Consider the following 20,420-nt stretch of genomic DNA (forward strand, 5'->3'; position numbering starts at 1 on the left):
AAAACCTTGTAAAAATTTCATTAATTTTTAATCTCTATTGTTGCTATCAGTAAAACCCCCTCAAAATGGCTATTTGCCTTCTGTCAGGGAGAAACCATGAGCAATGTCTTATGGTGAAGTAGACCAGGAGGAGAGAATTCCAGTCACCAGTGATGGCAGTGGTAGGAGAAATAGGCAGATCAGCCACTTGGAATATTGGAAGAAAAAAGAGGTGTTGGGAAAACATCACCGGGCAAAGAATAGAGATGAGGTGGCAGATCACACAAATGACTGACAAAGTATTAATTTTTCCCTGGAGGGTACCACCATCCTTCCAGTACCCCAGCTGCCCATCTTCAGAATAAATTAGGTGGTACAATGGGTAGAGCACTAGAATTAAAGTCAAGGAAGACCTGAGTTCAAAATTGGTCTCAAGACAGCTATTAGCTTTGTGGCTCCAGGCAAATGACTCAGCCCCTGTTTGGCTCAGTTTCTTTAACTATAAAATGGGGGAAGTGATAATACCTATTTCTCAAAGGTAGTTTTGAGGATCAGATGAAATAACTGTAAAGTGCTTAGCACAGTGCCTGACAACTAGCAGGCCCTATGCAATTGTTAGCTGTCATTACCGTTACTATGTCTCAAACTGGAAACCTGAGCCCATTTTCTCATAGAAAGATTGTTATAGATCATAGGTTCTATAGTAATATTAGTGTACATTGGGGGTTAAATTGGCTTGTGTAGGCTGATCTGAGAAATGAGCTATAATATAACAGTGGTATCAAACTCAAATAGAAACAGGCTATTAAACCATACTAAAAGAGGCCTTTGGACCACATATTGACTTAAAAACCCCACATATTAACATTCTCTATGCTCTACTGTATGTTTATTTATTTTGTTGAATATTTCCCAATTACATTTTAATCTGTTTCTGGCTGCAGTTGGAAGTACTGGACTGCACATTTGATACCTCTGATGCACAACATGGTTTCAACGGAAATCTGCCTTCTAAATTCATTTGACTTACAAAGGAACTCTTGGACACAACTTGCTCCCAAGTTGGAGACTGCTTGTGCTTCTAATAGCTACTTCTCAGTTTACGTTTCAGAACTCATGTGTTCAAATTTATTCTAAACAAGCACATTGAAGGAATGATCACTTTAGTGATTTAATACCTAATATACTCCAGCCATGATTCTAATTCTCCTTCCTCTGGAAACCTTTGACTCTGGCCCTGGGAACAGGGATCTGATAGGTGAACTTGCATCTTAGCCTGCCTGGAACTAGGTCTTCACTGTCACTTTCTCTTTATTTCCACACCGTGCTCCCCACATGTCCTTCTCTTTCCCCCTTCCAGCTCTCTTTTATGTGCTTTTCCCCCTTCTTAGAATATAAGTTCCTTGAGTACAGGGACTGTCTTGTTTACTTATACTTGTATCCCTAGTGCCTGGCACATAGTAAACACTTAACAGATGTTTTATTGATGTTTCTCTATTTAATGAATAACTGCTATTGTGTTATTTTTGTTTTTTTGTTTTTTGTTTTTTGGGTTTTTTTTTTGCGGGGAAATTGGGGTTAAGTGACTTACCCAGGGTCACACAGCTAGTAAGTGTACTCCTGAATCCAGGGCTGTTGCTCTATCCACTGCGCCACCTAGCTGCCCCTTGCTATTGTGTTATAAACATTAATTCAAGAGCAATTTTTGTTTTAGTAATATTTACAAAGGAGATGTGTCAATTAGCCATCCCCAAAGAAAGACCAATTTTGGAACTGAAGTTTAATTTGGATGTTTCTCTTTTCCTGACACAAGTTTTCTTCACTTAATGATGAATTGATAATCTGTATCTATAAACGAAATAACAAGAGTAATCCTAAACAATAATACATGGTATAGGCTTCCAGTGATGCTGGTGTAGGAGCTGATGGATTTTGAAGATAGAAGGTCAATAAGTAAATTGATTCTTCATACTGGAAGTGATTATTTTTATGTTCACTGATGACTAACATAATCTTTTTTTTTTTAATTTTTATTTTTTTAGTGAGGCAACTGGGGTTAAGTGACTTGCCCAGGGTCACACAGCTAGTAAGTGTTAAGTGTCTGAGGCCGGATTTGAACTCAGGTCCTCCTGACTCCAGGGCCGGTGCTCTATCCACTGCGCCACCTAGCTGCCCCTAACATAATCTTTTAAGCAGTGACCAGCCAAGGGGGACTTTTCCAGATGATCCTCACTTACCAATAAATTTCAGTCCAATCTAGCAGAGGCAACATTGGGGAATGATATGTTGTAGCAGTATCCAGGAGTGATATAGAAACAAAGGTGATTGAGGGAAGGGAAAATACAGTAGAAAGGAATCTAATGGCATCACCTATAGGTAAGAGGCAGCGATGGATGGTGTCATGATTGTTCCCCCCCCACATCCATTACCTGGGTGATTGAATCACTATAATCTTGTTCCCATTCTAATCATAATGGTGACATTTCCAGCAATTTTATTAACACAGATTAGTATTAAGAAATACAGAAAATAAGGACTTGATAAAATGTTATATATAACATGAACAAGTATCATTTTTGGATTGGAATGGTGGTCTATAGAAGACCAGTAACATGTATAATAGGGGAGACAGGGGCATATCTTTTGACTAATACCCTAATTTGCTTAAAAAGAGCTCCTTCCTTTTCCATTTAGAAGTTCTTAATTGAGTTAATGTTCCAGAGTTTTGTAATTTACACAGAATTTTTTAACTTGTCAAAATTGTCAAATTGTTCCTAAAATTTTTTAGGAAGCATGAAATGTTGTTTTATATGTATATGTATGTGTATGTGTATGTATGTATACATACAGATTTGTGTACATGTGTATATATACACAAATGCATGAATATATATGTATATATTATGTATCTGTCTATATTAGTTTAGAAAGATCTAAGAGAGGCCGTGTGGTATAGAAGAAGAAACACTTATTCTGGCCTCAAAAGCCCTGGGTTCAAATTCTGACTGTTGCTTACTACCTGTGTGATTTTTTTTTCTTTGCAGGAGAATGAGGGTTAAGTGACTTGCCTAGGGTCACACAGCTAGTAAGTGTCAAGTGTCTGAGGTCAGATTTGAACTCATGTCCTCCTGAATCCAGGTACTTTATCCACTATGCCACCTAGCTGCCCCCATCCTGTGTGATCTTGAGTAAGTCACTTGAGCCTCAGTTTCTTCATCTACAATATTAGACTAATAAGCCTCTGAGGTACCTTTTAGATCTATGATCCCTCATTTTGCCATATTTGGTGTAGCTCTAAGGTCTTTTCTGACACAAACACATTATGTTTCTTTCTCTTTTTTTATAGGCCCAAATAGCTTTATATATGAGTACATACCCTTTAAAACCTACACTTTAAAAAATGTCCTTGGTCTGAGAATGTGCATGAGAAAATTCAGCTGGCACATATGAGTAAACAATTTTTTAGCTGAGTTATGCTTTAAAATCAGGAATATGTCAAGAAGTGTCTTCTCTCTCACAAGCTCAGCACTATTAGTTAAACAATATAATTCTTTCTAATCAAATAACCACTGTGAAATACCTGATTCACTTTGCACCCAACAGCTGGGGCTCAAACTTGGGTTCCCAGCCACACACTGAAAACAAGTACAATAGGAAGGGCAGAAACAGCTGCAAACTTTCTGGGGGGAAAATGGCAAATCAACTTTGCCATCAGGTTTTAGCTTAGGAAGGAAGTAAAACAATTTTTCTATTCCTTTTTATGCATGGCAGCTGTCTTTGAAAAAAAATTATTACCATTCTATTTTGTAATAGAAACTCCATAGTATTTATTAAAATATGAGCTGTGAGTTACTCAAGGTCTTTCACAGATTTAAAACATTTTTGCACAGTCAAAATATTTACCATTCTTTGATAGGTAGTAACTGCTCTCTTGGATTAAGATAGAACACTCACATGGCTTCTCCTTGCTATTTGTCTACCTTCCCATTATTTGCTGTAAACAAATGGCTGGATATCAGGGATGCTGGTTTTTGTTTTAGCTTTTAAAAGTTTGAAGTTTGTTTGAATAAAACACAACTGCATCGAAGTCACTTAGATTAGTGTCAAAGAAATACAACCTTTGTGGGTCATTTGATAAAACTCCATTGTCTGTCACCAGAGAAGGATGAGGGGTTTTTGGTAGTTGTTGTTGTTGTTTTAAGTGCAGTGCTTTTCACAAGGTTGGTATCTACACATTTTTACCTTAAAGTTTTTGGCCAGGGCTCCACAGTATAGGAATTTAATGAAACAAATCCTTCTATAATTTTGTTTGTTGGTGGAGGAAAAGGATAGCACTATTGTCTTAAGAATGTATCATTTTAAGGTTGCTGGAGCACTTTACAATTATTATCTCATTTTATCCTCACAACAATTTTGGGAGGAAGGTGCTATCATTATTTTTACAGATGAATAACAACGAAATCATTGTTTTTACAGTGTTAGCCATTTTACAGAAGAAGAGACTGAGGTAGACAGAGGTTAAGTGACTTGCTCAGGGTCACTTGGCCAGATTTGAACTCAAGTTTTTCTGATTTGAGTTCTAGTGCTCTATCCACTGTGCCACCTTGCTTCTCCATTATAAAGAGAAGGTACAAAATACATCTGTATATTCGTGAGACAAAGTATAACCTCATCTGGCAATGTAAAAGTACATTATAATGAGGCTTTTACTGTGAAAAATCCTTCAAGAGGCCTAGTTGGGATTTAAAAAAAATTTAAACATTAATAGACCTATGTTAACCTTATTATAGCTATTAATATAGAATTTGAACTGACTAGGGAATAGTTAAACACTTTAAAGAAAAAGTGGAAGCGGACTAAATTTGAAGATAAGAAAAGCAATTAAAAGGAGTAAGGGACAAAGCTAAACAGTGACAAGGGATTAAGTGGATAAATAAGAATGTGGGCTCAGAGGGGCAGTGAATGGAAAGAGAAGCATCATTAACTGAGAAGCAATGCAAGAAGATGAGACCACAGGGAGCAGTTTAAGATAACACCATGAGTATGATCCCTTTTGAGCTAGAGAAGGTTTTACAACTTCTCAAAAAAATTTCCACCATCTTCAAAATGCTCATGGGTCTCTGAATATATGATTAACAGTTTTTTAAAACTGTAGCAACAAGTTCCAGCAAAACTGCTGCTACAACAACACTGAGAAAATGTCCTGAAAATAGTTTTTTTTTTTAAATTTGAAAGTATGGATAGAATGTACAGACACAAAAAACCCAAAGGCAAACATTATTGTGACCTTTTGGTCCCTTGAAAATAATCCTCAGAGTGTGATTAGGATATTAGTTACATACTAGATTATATTTTCTCCTCTTTAATAACATAGAAGATTGCCATAATACTTGAAAATAAACATGTCCCTTTATTCACTTTCCATTATTTGTAGATAGCCAGCATTTCCATAGAAACTCCATTTTCGTTCTGCATTAGTCCAGCATCTACTAATGAGCCCACGGTTGGAAGCACTAACCAAATTACTATTCTAGGAGTAAAACAGATATAACTTAACTGTATATTAAATTCTGCAAAACGTGATTTTCAAATTGGGGAGATATGGTACCTTTATTCAAGCCTGAAATGTTCATTTTTATTCTATCAAATACTTGATAAGCATTAAAAGCTTTCTTACTGAAATCAGAACTTTATGTGTGTGTTCATTCATTCATCAACTCATTAACTCATTCAACAAGCATTATGTGATCCCCTCCTTTTGGTTGCATCTGACTTTACTATTCTGCAGACTCAGTAGACACTTGGTGTTACAATGGAATTTTGACGATAATGTCCCTTCCTAACTCCAGCCAGTTTTACTCAATGATGTGAATATTTCTGTTCGTGGAGACACACAATTCACACAATAGCCTTCCTTTGATCCACTGCTTCCCCTGAAATAGGAAATGGCGCTTGGAAATGCTTTAATTGTTTCATGTTATTTTCCATTCATGTAGTGGAAATTGAGAATGCAAAAAAAGGACCCCAAAACAACAACAATAAAAAGAAAATGAAAACCAAAGCATGTACAAATAAAAAAAATAGAAAATTATTAAAAAAAACCAATTGGGAGCATCCTTAATTGCTTCTCCTCAAATTGTGATTATATCTTCATTGATAAGTACTGCAATTTCTCACTATATGATATGCTTTCATATAAACATCATATTGTATAAAACATACAAGATAACACTGGACAAAATAGTCAAGGTTACTACCAAGATAGTATCTACCTGCATGAATCGCCCATCTGATGTTCCAAGGTTTGCAATAGTTAGGTCTCCTTTGATAAAGGTAGATATCGATGTTAAAAGAACTTGCTTGAATTGTCCTGTGAATAAATCGATACGTTGCAAGCCTGTAGTAAATTCTGTCCTATATTCATCATCTCTTGCTTCACAGCCTGATGAGTTTCTTAGAAATGTCTGGAATAAAAAAAAATTATCACAAAGTTATTGTGAAAATAGGTCAGGAGTATGCTGCAAGGAAAATGGTACTTAGGAGAAATGGCTAGGAGTAATATAAATGACAGGCATTTCCAATTAGGCAGCAGAAATATTTCCAAATCATCTAAACTGCTCACATTTTATCAGATTTTATAGAGTAGATAAATAGTGCTAACATTTAGGACAAAATATGTTATTATGGTTCACATATTTGGAAAATCAGGTTCACTAAATGCCCAATAAGCACAATGCATGGCTGATTTGCACAAAAGATCATTAAAAACTCATGGTTTTTTATATCTAAGGATGTACATTCTAAGAAAAAAGATAAGTGAAATGCTTATAACAGACAAGTATAATTATGTAGATATTTAGGATCCATCTATCTTAGAAGAAACAAAAGGGAATATTCTCTTCTTTTGTTGCTATGAAAACAAGAAAGTTTTAGACAGAATTTCTGTATTTTTTTCATTAGATTTATAGTAATTAAAAACAGAGTATTACAATGTGAAGGTTTCAAAGTGAATTCTTAAATGAATTCAACTGCTCAGTTTTTAGTGACTATCTTTTGCAATGATCATTTTGCCACACAAAGCAAAAAATTCACCAGTAATACCCACAATTGACTTGTTTTATTATAAATTATCAAGAATCTGTGGTTTTATAAGTTTGGAAATCCCCAGTCTTAGAGTTGCCTAAGGATCAGAGAGGCTAAAAGACTTGCCCAGGTCATTCAGTTAGTATCAGAATGATTTTTAAACCCAACATCATATCCATTTTACCACACTACCTCTTTTTTCTGGGGATGGGGGCGATAGTGTTGATCAAAACACAATTCTATATATTGACAGATTTATGCATTTATCTTCTTGCTAGTTTCTCTAACCAATGAATCACTTTATTTTAAATTAGTCACATGCAATAATTATAATAAAACTAGCAAAGTATGGGTCATAAGAACATAGGTTGCTAGTTTTTGAACTAGAAGCAAACTTAGTGGTTAACAAACCCCACCCCCTCATTTTACAGATGACAAAACTGAATCCTATTAAGGCAAAGTGACTTGTTGAGGATCACAGTGTTATTAAGCAATAGAGGAAGGATTTGAATTGTGGTCTTTTTTTTGTTTTTTCTTTTTTTTGCAGGCAATGAGGGTTAAGTGACTTTCCCAGGGTCATACAGCTAGTAAGTGTCAAGTGTCTGAGGCCAGATTTGAACTCAGGTACTCCTGAATCCAGGGCTGGTGCTTTAACCACTGTGCCATCTAGCTGCCCCCTGAATTGTAGTCGTTTGACACTAAATCCAGAACCCTTTCTATCATACCACATTGCCTCTAATTTTAAATAACAGTGACTATTGGGGGTAGGGGTGGAGGGGGGAAATGACACATTTGGAGGTCTAGACTTTTATTGTGATATATGACTGGATGGTATTTGGATTTTTAATTAAAAGCTTTTCTTCACCAAGATTATACAGATTACTCTTCAGAGAAGTAGGTAACTGAATTGTACAAAAAATTCAATAGTAATCTATTAATTGGTAATTCAGTTACTATTGATGATCATTTTTCATTTTAGAAAGAGAATTCAGAGAAACAGCAAAAGGACCATAAATCAGCTAGGACCAGTTCTGAACTGAAAGCCATCTCAAATGTTCTGCAGGCTGTCCTTCAGCTCCTGTGCATGCATGCATGCATGCGTGCGTGTGCACACACACACAAATATAATGCGTATACTATTTCTCTTATCAGCAACCTTTTATTTTGGTCAAGAATAATAGTTATAGGCATTTGTTGTTATTTTGGATCAACCTCTGAGGAGGTGAGGTGTGTTTATGTGTGTGTGTGTGTGCCATTTCAGGATGGTGACTTAATGGATCACACAAATGTCTTCTGGAATGTGGCTAGTATGACTGTATCAGCTGCCTCCCATTTACATTCACGCATTTTTTTTTTCCATGCACTTTCAAAATGTGTGTTTGAGGTAGATATTCTCCCATCTTCACCTCTGCCCATCTCCAATTTATTCCTATAGCTGCCCAGGACAATTGTCCTCTCTAATGACATCAAGGGGCCCTCTTTCTTTGCAGTTAATGACCTACTGAGATATTCAGAATAGAGAACCAGAGGTACAATGAAAATCACAGTATCTGTCTGTACTTTTAGAAACTTTCCTCAAAAAAACATAAAGGGAATACCAAGGCAAGCACTGTGCCTTACGTCTAAGTGTATTATTAAATGTTTGTTAGATTGATTTGAAAACCTGTCTTGGTTTCCTCATTTGTAAGTAAAAAGCAAAATGATTAACCTTTCTTTTAGGTTTGATATGTGGCTATACTCAGCATTGGGAAGTGCCTAAATTATATCCCTTTATGGGCTGAGCATATTAGGTTACATCTTCATTTCTTGAAAGACAAAGTCACTAAGTATAGAAAAATTGCACAATGTTGAAGTAGTGTCTACATGTTTGCTTCACAGTCTTGCAACATAGTTCAATTTTTGGCCGAAAACACAATTAAACATAGGGTTAGGTTTAAGTGCTATTTATATTGCATAAGCCAGAAATCCTCAACCATTTGTGAAAAGGACCTATTTCTGATTCCCTGAATACTTGAGTTCACCAAGGGGGTAGAGTGGATTGGAATGGAGGTTATTGGTGGTAGGGTGCCATTGTCAACTAGAAGCCCAAGAAACCAGGGATGGGGGCGGCATTGTCAAATGCAGATGGCAGAGGTCTACTTAGTAAGATTTTTGGGATGTAACAGAATATAACCACTCTACTGCTTGTGGGGTTTGTCAATTATATTGTATATTTCAGAGGAAAGGTACTGCAAAATTATTAGTATTATTCAGCCCAATTCTCTAAACTATTAAGTGAGTTAGTAGAATTATTTAATAATTTCCATACAAGGACAAGAAATTGTCTTTCTCTACTTCCTACCTGACAAACAGTCATTGTAGAAGGTAAGAGTAAAGGATAATAAAGTCATCAGCGAAATGTAGGCCTAGGTCCTTGACTTTCAGTTTCATTAATATATAGAATTCTCAATGAGGAAACTATCTCTACCAATGAAAATCAGCATCTTCTATGTGATATAGTTTTAGAGAGTTGCCTAGAATACTGGGGAGGCTAAGTGACTTTTCCAGGGTCATACAGCTCAATTTGAATGCTACTATTCTTAACTATGAGGTAACTCTCTATCTTACCATACTTTCTCTAATCTCATGGAAATGCATAAAGGAAAAATAAAATGTGTTATCACATGGTGAAAGTGAGGAATCACAAGTAGAGAGCCAGAATGCTCCACTGGTATCCTGGAAAAAGCAAGGAAGGCCTTCAGTACATTGGGTGGACCCCTTGTACACATTTATGGGAGGATATGGAAAAGAATCACAAAGGATATGCAAGTATGGAAGGATTCCAATTGGCATCATTGGAGGACATATCCAAAATGATGAAATCACAGATCCATTTGAATATTTGAGTTTTCATAGTTTTTATGGTTTGCAAAGCACTTTCACATACATGACATTATTTGATTCTCACAAGATTGGCCTGTGTGATTATCCATTAAGGTATCATTGATCCCATTTTATAGATAAAGAAAATGAGGCTTAAAATGCTAATATTAGAACCCAGATCATATGACTTTTATTTTCTGAATCCAGGGTCCTCAAATTTCTCTAGTCAAATGGAATAGTGTGTTTATTATTTTTTCTCCTTTAGAATTTCATATAGTCTTTGCTTCTGCTGACCACTAATTCATTCCTCTCCCTCTTTTCCTTCCTTCCTTTCTTCTTTCTATCTTTTTCTCCCTTCCTCCCTCCTTTTCCCTCTCTATTTTCTGACTTGGGTCAGTTTGATCCCTCTCATGCAGCATGGTGATTGTCCCCTCTCATGGGCTCACCAAGTTGGTGCTAGACTTAGTATCAACACCCAGATTTGGCTTTATCTCTAGCGCAGTATGGAATTCCTAAACTCAAGTAATCCACCAGTCTTAGCCTCCCCAGCATCAGGGAATCTACAGGCACATGTGTGCTACCACACACCCAGTACCATCGTTTCATTCTTGCAGCCAATTCTGCCTTTGCCTTTAGAGACACTCAGTGTTATTAGTTCACTTCCTTTTTTCCTGCCTGTTTTTTTTTTCTGTCTCTTTCTTTTTTCTTTTCTTTTTGGTGAGGCAATCAGGGTTAAGTGACTTGCCCAGAGTCACATAGCTATTAAGTGTCAAGTGTCTGAAGTTGGATTTGAACTCAGGTCCTCCTGAATCCAGGGCTGGTGCTCTACCTACTATGCCACCTAGTTGCCCCTCTTTTCTGTCTCTTTCAATGGACTATTTCCTCATTTATAAATGAGGGGCATTTCTTCATTCTCCCTTCTTTTGTCAGTCATCTAATACTCAGTCCTGGGTACTCTTTCTCACTATACTTTTTACTTTCGAATCCTTTAAGTACAATGGAAAGAGTGCTAGATTTGGATTCAGAGAACCTGGGTTTGAATCAGAGCTCTACTATTTATACTTCCTGTATGATACTGAGAATATCACTTAACATCTTAGGGACTCAGTTTCCTTATCATCAAAATGATCCTAATTAGTAATATTGATGGTGGTAGCAGTAGTTGGAGGAACAATTTGATAGCAGGATCACAGAATCTTATAGGTAGAAGGACTATCAGAAAGCATCTAGTCCAACTGAGGATCTCTTCTATAAGGTTCCCATTTTGGAAGACATATTGATGTAGGCTGGGCTAGTTTCCCTTTAAGGGAATGAATGGTAAGGCGATTCTCAGGATCACCAATATTGGTTTGGCCTCCCTCCTACTCATAGCATAAAAGGCTCAGACTTTGGGGAGTTGGAGCAGGATGTATTAATGGAATTTACACGGTCCTTTGGGAATGCCTTTCTGACCTAGCTTGGCCCATTGCTTTGGTGAATGTTGAGGTATAAGAGAGTAACCATTTTATCTGGATTAGTATCCTTTTTAAATTTAGGGATTGTATCCTTTTAATCCTTTGTTATTAGTAAAGTCATCTTTACTGCATTTTATGGTCCATGAGTATCTCATTGCATTCTAAGTCCAAGCCTCAATCATTGGACTGGCCTGAGTTAGGCCTGGCTCAGGATACCCACAAAGTATGCTTGAAGACATTCAGTGAGGGAGAACTAACTCCTTTCTCAAGTAGCCTTTTTATTAGGAAGCTTTTTTCTTACATCACTTTAAAATTTCTCCCTTTGAAACATCAACCCATTGTTCTAAGTGCTGCCCTGTGGGGTCAAGTGGAGTCAATCTAATCCTTCTAGATGGAGTCCCTTCAAAGTTAATGTGTTTCGTCTAAATTGTCTCTCCTCCAAGTTATAATTCCCCATTTTCTCCAGTTGTTCCTAATATGGCATATTCTCTCCAGTCCTCACATTATTCTGTTCATCTTCTTCTGAACATACTCTTGCTTGGCTATGGATTCCCTAAAATGTAGTGCCAGAAATGTACTTGCTACTTCAGATATGACCTGTTTAGGATAGAGTACAGTTGAATGATTCCATTCCACTCTCTAGCCTTTCTTCATATATTCTAGAACTTTTTTCTTTTTTTGCTTGCTATGTCAAACTGTTGACCATTCTGGAGCTAAAACCCCAAGATCTTTTTTTTTTTAATTTTTTTTTACAAGAATTGTTGTCTAGCCATGTCCTCCCATCTTGTATTTGTGGAGTTTTTTTTTTTAATCCAACTGTAGAACTGTATATTTATCCTCATTAATTTTCATCTTAATCACTTTGGCTGTTGTATAGCCTGTTCATTTTAGAGTAGTAATGATAATTATTTCCCCTCTAACAAAGTTGTTGTGAGGAAAGTGATTTGGAAACCTTAAGCCACAAATAGGTTGTTGTTATTATTAGTAATAGTAGTGTTACAGTTATGTAATGCCTTAGCTTTTTTTTTTTTTTTTTGGCAGGGCAATGTGGATTAAGTGACTTGCCCAGGGTCACACAGCTAGTAAGTGTCAAGTGTCTGAGGCCGCATTTGAACTCAGGTACTCCTGAATCCAGGGCCGGTGCTTTATCCACTGTGCCACCTAGCTGCCCCTAATGCCTTGGCTTTTAAAAATCACTTCTTAATTTTATTTTTATAACAACTCTGTCGGGTAGATAAGTAAGGTATTATGTTTTTATTCCCACATTGTTGTAGTTATTACTGAAATGGGATTAAAGACAAGGAGAAACATATGGTTAGGTGGTTGGCTAAAACACCAGAAAGGATATCAGCATAGACATTTTAGATTGCTCTCTCTGGATTCCTTGCTTCCTGACTCCCTTTGCTGCCACTCCCTTTGTTCCTGAGCCAAGTCATTCTATCACTTTGGGGATATCATCTACAGGTACCCACTCTTGTGAGCTTGACTCACAGACTTCATTCATTAATCGAACATTATAGGATCATCTCAATGAGGGGGATGGACACTATGGGTTGAGATTTGAGATTTGGGTAAAGCTGAAGGGAGGAGAAAGAACAAGAAAGAGGAAAAACAATGGAAATGGAAATGGTAATTTTATTTTCTTTTTCTTTACACTTAAAATCCTCCTCTTTATATTTTTTATATGTGTTAGCTCTCAAATTACTTTTTTCTTTCTCCCTGTTATTGTATTAAAGTGTTATTACTACAAATCCCATTTTTATTTGATACTCTAGGACCATTTTTTTTACTGCTTACATAATTCATGCCTATATTATATATAACACATCAAAAAAACATAGCTCATTAGTTTTCCAAATTCTTTATATCAACTGTCCTTCTATGTGGTAAACCTGTAAATTTCGAACCATTAAAAAATTGATCTCTTTGTCTCTTCCATGAAACTAGTCAGGTGCGTGTTCACAAACTTTGTTTAAATTAATTTACAATATTATGTGGGAAAAATAAAATAGTTTTAGATTTTTATATAGATAAAATTGAATTATACCTAGTTCTGGTTCAAAGAGCAAATGGCAGAAAAGGGTGGGTATGTTGTTTTATGGAGAAAGGATAAAGTAAAAAGTTACTTTCTTCTAAGCTTACTTTGTTCTAAGTTAGCTTTCTTTTAAATTAGTTCTCCTTAGTTACTTCCTTCTTAATTAGCAACATCAACAAAAAAAAATTCTTTTATGCTTTCAGTGAATTGATGACACCACCTGAAAGGGAAGCTGGGTGTTAAGCAGTAATTAACATTGGGGTAAGAGGGGAGAGGTGTGGCCAGGAATTGAAGGTTGGACAAACAATGCCAGAGGGTTGGAGTCAGGGACTTATCAAGTCTACAGATCCATCGATCAAAACCCACATATCAAGCAACATCCAAGGGTGAGAATAAAAGTCTTCTTGCTCAGACGCAATAGTAAGTCTAGTACTAGGGCTCAATGATATAACGTCCAAAAAGATCAGAATTAAGGAATGTGTAACATAAAAGTATCATATATTAATGATAAAAATTAACATTTGTAAAACACTTTGAGATTAGAAAATCCTTTACCTACATTATCTCATTTTAGTACTGGAGTAAGAAGTTAGTAAATCAGGAAAAACCACACCATATCTGGAAGGACTTAAGTTAAATCATGGTCCAGGGCAGGAGCAATAGGTTGCCACTTCCATGTTGGAAGAGATTTAAAGGCAGGCATTCCTGGAGTATCAGTAACCAGAGCCAATTTGCTTCATTCAGTTGACAGAGGTCTATTAGTTCCTTTTTTCACTAGGGAGTTTAGAACTAGCCATACCTCCCTGTCCTGCTTGATGTGCTGCAGCTGTTGCAAAAAGGCACCAGGAAACATTTCTCTCCCTCTCTCCCTCTCTCCCTCTCTCCCTCTCTCCCTCTCTCCCTCTCTCTCTCTCTCTCTCTCTCTCTCTCTCTCTCTCTCTCTCTCTCTCTCTCTCTCTCTCTCTCTCTCTCTCTCTCCCCCTCTCCCCCCCTCTCTCTCTCCCCCTCTCCCCCTCTCCCCCTCTCTCCCCCTCTCTCCCTCTCCCTCTCCCTCTCCCTCTCCCTCTCCCTCTCCCTCTCCCTCTCCCTCTCCCTCTCCCTCTCCCTCTATCTCTCTCTCATATCTTATGAGAAGCAGGAAGCAAGGGGTTGTAGGGTAAAAGAGCTTGGGGTGCTAAGGCAAGTTCTGATAGACTATGACTAAGATATGACTGAGATTGATATTGGTGAGGAACATTCCTATAAAAAACCTGGGATAGATCTAGGGTTAGAGTAAGCTGTAGTCAATAATTAGAGCTTTCCAACAATGAAATGGGCTACCTTATGAAGTTGAGAGCTCTTTATCATTGGAAGTATTAAGACATAAGATGAATACCCATCTACCAGATCTACCACAGAAAACACCCCACTGGGTGAGATGTCGAGCTAAAAAAAATCCTTAAGAAACTTCCAATTCTACAATTCGGATACCTAGCCCCATGTCCTATCTTCCACACCCTCTTGCTTCTTCATTAACGACTTAGTTTTTTACTAGGGGTTCATTATGTATGAATCACTAAACAGGGGAAATGAGGATCCAAAAAAGAAATCTGAGACATATTCCTTATTGTTGCACAGGTCATAAAATATTTAAAGAGTTTTTAATTTATTAAGAATGCTCCTTCGAGTGGAAAATGCAAGATTTTCCACCCAATTATCCAAAGGGGAACAGGACATAGGTACTAGGTGGCTGCAGCTTTTTTTCAGTTGGCTAAAAACTACCCTAAGATATTTTGTTACTGAAGGCAGATGTCTGGCAACTTCCAGAGACTTTGAGATTCAAACTGGTAAATCTTTAGGGGTGGAGCAGCTTAGATGTTATTATTTTATGTAGTTATCAATTGCTATACTTTTCTGTTGTCCCAAGTAAGGGGCAGAGGTATGGTGGAAAGAGTACTTACTGGCTCTGAAATCAGAGGACTCAGGTTGGAATTCTGCCTCTGATGCTTTTCACATGTATGACCTTGGACAAGTGGCTTAACCTGCCTACACTTCAGTTTTCCTTATCTATAAAATGAAAGCATTGGATTAGATGACTTCTGAGGAATTTTTTGGCCTTGAAAACTAATTTTGTTTGGGGAATTATGAAATAGTGTCACTTCACATGTTTAACTTGAGAAGTATAAGGGAAAGAAGGTTACAATGAATGAATACATCAATAAATATCTTTAAAGAACATACTCCATCTTAGGGATACAGAGACAAAAATTAAATGCTATCTGACCTCAATAAGTTTACGTTCTAATATGGGGGAAACAGTATGCAGTAAACGGTAAGTCTATTAAGAATATACATGAATAAAACACAAGGGAGGGATAATTAAAAGCTTTGTCGTGACTGAAGGAAACCAAAGATTTCAAGAGGTGAGGGTCAGGAGGGAGTGCATTCCAGACACTGTGAAAAGCCAATGCAACTACATTGAGATGAGAGATGAGAGATTGTGAAGAAGAGCAAATAAACTAGAATGGTTAGTCTGTAGAGTGTATGCACGAGAGTAATATATAAAAGGGATAGGAAGGTAGCCAGGGGCCAGCTTATAAAGAACTTTAAATGCCAAATAGGGGAGTTACATTTTTGTTCTAAGAGGCAATAGGGAACCATTGAAGTTTATTGAGCAGGTGGACAACATAGGTAGAATTATGCCTTAGGAAAGAACATCTTGGTGGCCGAGTAGAGGATTCAATAGAATTACACACAGGGAGACCAATGAATGAGGAGGCTATTACAATAATCCAGGTGAGAGGTGATGGGGGCCTGAACTAGAGTGTTGTCTGTTTCAGTGGAGAGAAGGGTACATATTTGAGAGCCATTGTGTGGGTATAAACAAGATTTGTTAACTGACTGGATATGTGGGGTGAGTGGTAGTGAAGAGTTGAAGATGATACCACGGTTATGAACCTGAGTGATTGGAAAGATGTTGATACCATCAACAATAATAGAGAAGTTCAGAAGGGGGTAGGTTTCCAAATGGTTTATTTGAATTTTTTTTAATAAATAAAGTTTTGCAACTCATTTCTAATCTAATTTCAGAGGGTGGCGTGCTGCCTACTAGAACGAAAGGCTTTTAAAACTGATTAGAGTGTATGCTGTAATTATAGCCCTATAGGAAAACTGTGAAATTATAGTACTTTAAAACCAAATTATTCCTCATATGAAAAAAGAGGCTAAAAAACTAACAAAGCAAAGAAAGACTGTTAATAAATAACTCAAGCCAACATAAACAGAGACAAGATTACAATTTAACTATTTTTTTGAAGTTTCGAGATACACTCTGCAGACAGGTGTTATCATTTACTGCTTAGTATCAGGTAAGAAATCCTGTCCTTCCCTTTCCCCGTTCTTCCAACTAGAAAATTTTTATAGATAAATGTTAAATAACATTTATTTTTAATTTCATTGTCTAAGCATGGCTATTAGGATGCAGAGAAAGTTAATCTTGACAAAAATAGGATTTATGTATTTTACTGAGGCTGTGAAGGGATCTATCCAGAATATGCTTCCCTATCTTTTAAACCACTTGACCCTTGTTCATGCCCATAAATTCAGTAAAGTTATTTGGACTTTTAAGCAAAATGTAAGCATGATGTATATCAGTGGTATCAAACTCAAATATAGAAACAAGGGCCCTAATACATTAAGATTCCTGCAAGTGGCATATTGACTTTGAAAACCACATTTTAACATTATCTCTCTTTTATTGAACTTTTATTTGTTAAATATTTCCCAATTACATTTTTTTTCCAGGGCAATGGGGGTTAAGTGACTTGCCCAGGGTCACACAGCTAGTAAGTGTCAAGTGTCTGAGGCTGGATTTGAACTCAGGTACTCCTGAATCCGGGGTCGGTGCTTTATCCACTGCGCCACCTAGCCGCCCCTTCCCAATTACATTTTAATCTGATTCTGGTTGTACTTGGCAATATCACCAACTGCGGAGTCTTTGACACCTCTGATGTAAATGAAACTCAGTATGGTATAGTATGGTATAGTCGTCATCAGAATCAGAAGCAGCTAGTTCCAAATCTTGCTTGTAGCACATACTGCCTGAGTTATCCTGGGCTAATTACTTTATCTTTTAATATCTTTGGCACCTCTTTAGGCCTAGAAGTTGCAGAACCATTTTGACCTGCATTAGTAAATGAAATCACAGATTCAAACTGCTCCCTTGCCCTGACCAAAAAAAAAACCACCTCGAAAATCCTAATTTTGGAGATTATTCATTAGTTTCCCCAGCAGGTTTTGTCAAATAATGAGTTTTTGTTCCAAAAGCTTGGATCTTTGGGTTTATCATATACTAGATGGCTATAGTCATTTGCTATAGTGGAATTTGTGCATATTCCATTCCACTGATCCACCTCTCTATTTCTTAGCCAGTACCAGATTGTTTTGATAATTACCACTTTATAATACTGTTTGAAATCTAGTAGTGCTAGACTACCTTCTTTCACTTTTTGAAAAAAATGATTCCCTTGATATCCTTGAGCTTTTGTTCTTCCAGGTGAATTTTGTTACTATTATTTCTAAATCTACAAAATAATTTTTGATAGTTTTGTATGGCACTAAATAAATATATTAATTTAGGTAGGATTGTCATTTTTATTCTATTGTCTTGGCCAACCCATGAGCAATTGATATTGTTTAGATCTGACTTTATTTGTGTGAAAAGTGTTTCATAGTTCTCTTCATAAACTTCCCGGGTTTTTCTTGGCAGGTAGACTTCCAAGTATTTTATATTGTCTACAGTTATTTTAAATAGAATTGCTCTTTCTATCTGTCAGACATTTGTCTATTCCTCCTCATATCTTATTGAAGTACCTGGCATAGTAAAATGGCTCACTGATGATGATAGAGAGTACTATTTACTCTTCATCAATTTATAAAAGAACAAAAATGTTCATCTTTTATAATATCAATGTTATAGAATAAATTAGTCATCTGGTTCTGCTTATTTCACTCTGAGTCAGTTCTTATAAGCCTTTCCATATCTTTGAAATCTTTTTTCCTAATTTCTTACAGCACAATAGGACTTCATCACATTTGTATGTTGTTCAATTGTTTCAGTTGTATCCTATTCTTTGTGACCCCTTTTGGGGTTTTCTTGGCAAAGATACTGGAGTGGTTTGCCATTTTCCTTTCCAGCTCATTTTATAAATGAGGCAAAGAGGATTAAATGACTTATCCAGGGTCACACAGCTAGTAAGTATCTGAGGTCAGATTTGAAATCAGGAAGATGAGACTTCTGATTCTAGGCCCAGTGCTTTATCCACTGTGCCACCTTGCTGCCCCCTCAATTCATTTACCTTGCATTAACATAGAACTGCAATAATGACATATCCATCTCATGTTTATTGGGTTCTCTCACAAAGTGGATCAATCCTTAGTTCTTATATTTAGGTAATGTTTATGTTATCCCCTACAACTCTCTTGAGCCAACTAGAGACATCTTCTAAAACTCCTCTGTTCAACCAGCATCCTTCCCAAAGAGGAGAATCAGGTTGATGATAAGAATAATGGTGTAATGACTAGAAGGTTAGCTCTAGAGTCAGGAAGACTTGGGTTCAAATCCTGCCTCTGACATATACTAGCTAGGTGACCTTGGTCCATTCATTTCATTTCTCAGTCACTCAGATAATTCTCTAAGACTGCAAGCTGAAGAATAGTAGCTGATCTGAATTGGGTAGGATGTTCTTCAGTGGAAGTTCCCTATATCATATGACATCACAGGTCCTGATCAATAAAACAATAACATACATCTCTGGAAATTGTCTGGAAGTATATCCCTCTATATTAGTAATAAACTGTTGTAAGTCCTTCAGACCTCCAGACACAAACCCACATCTCTGGGGTTCTAATCAAAGTCTGAATATAAGATTGGGCCTTGATTAGCAATAGAAAATATAGAGACAGCCAGGTGGTACAATAAAGAGCACTGGGCCTGGAGCCAAAGAAGACCTGAGTTCAAGTCCAGTCTCAGACACTTAACTAGGTGCGTGACCCTGGGCAAGTCACTTGACCTCTTCTTGCCTCAGAGTAAAATGAGTATAATTCTAGTACCCACCTCCCAGGATTGTTGTGAGGATCAAATGAGATAATAATTATAAAGTTCTTAGCATAGTGCCTGGCATTTAATAAATGTTTGTTCCCTTCTCTTTCTCCCTCCACTCCTGGCTAAGTGAGTAATTAGACCTGCCCAGTGAAGATAATAAGAGAGAAGTCAGTGGAAAACAGAATAAAATGGAGGCCTACAAAATGCAATATCTCTTCTACTTTGATTACCGAGGTTCCATGGCACCCCTGACCTGGGTTCTCAGGGTACTATGTCTCAGCGTATCTCAGGGTTTTCCAAGGATTTGGTGATGTCATAGCATTGGGGCCACCTCATATTAGATTGAATTTATTGTTTGGAATGCTTTGGAGGAGCCACATGTATATGCAATTAGTGATCAACCCATATTCAACAATTCACTCCAATTCTGTAAAAGACTCTCAATACCTTTATACATAAAATACTTTTAAAAAGACATTTAGCATTAGTTTTCTAGTTTATTCTATATTATGGCAATTTTGAGCTCAGCAAATACTAAATTCCTCATTTTTACTAATAGGAAACCTAGACACCAAACCATAAAGCTTACTCATTGTCATGGAACTGGTAACAGAAAATAGGTTTATAATTTGAAGACTAGTATTATTTAGTTGATACTCATCAACTAGTATTACTGGGTTTTGATGCCCTTTACAAATTTGATAGCATGAATTGGTTCTATAATACTCAAATATTGTATTCATATGGATCTGCAATATTATATATTTGGGAATTCTCTCCAACAACCCACCCATGCCTGCTTATCCTGTGCAAGTCTTGTCCATATTGTCCTAAAAGTTCTTCACAGGGGGTCCATCTGCTAAATTCATAGCGTTTTTAAAAATTACTATTTTAGGATTAAATGCATTCCTGTGTACATTATGGA

General features: G+C 36.8%; 1 protein-coding gene across 1 annotated transcript in view; it reads right to left on the bottom strand.

Moving 5' to 3' along the window:
• Positions 1-20,420, bottom strand: part of MET (MET proto-oncogene, receptor tyrosine kinase) — a 161,042-nt gene that overhangs the window by 78,904 nt on the left and 61,718 nt on the right. The window contains exon 3 of the mRNA XM_043969125.1: positions 6,252-6,443. Within this exon, the coding sequence (XP_043825060.1) occupies positions 6,252-6,443 (192 nt within the window). The remainder of the gene's footprint in view (positions 1-6,251; positions 6,444-20,420) is intronic.

This window comes from Dromiciops gliroides, chromosome 5, assembly GCF_019393635.1.
Source record: "Dromiciops gliroides isolate mDroGli1 chromosome 5, mDroGli1.pri, whole genome shotgun sequence".
In the NCBI taxonomy this organism is placed as follows: domain Eukaryota; kingdom Metazoa; phylum Chordata; class Mammalia; order Microbiotheria; family Microbiotheriidae; genus Dromiciops; species Dromiciops gliroides.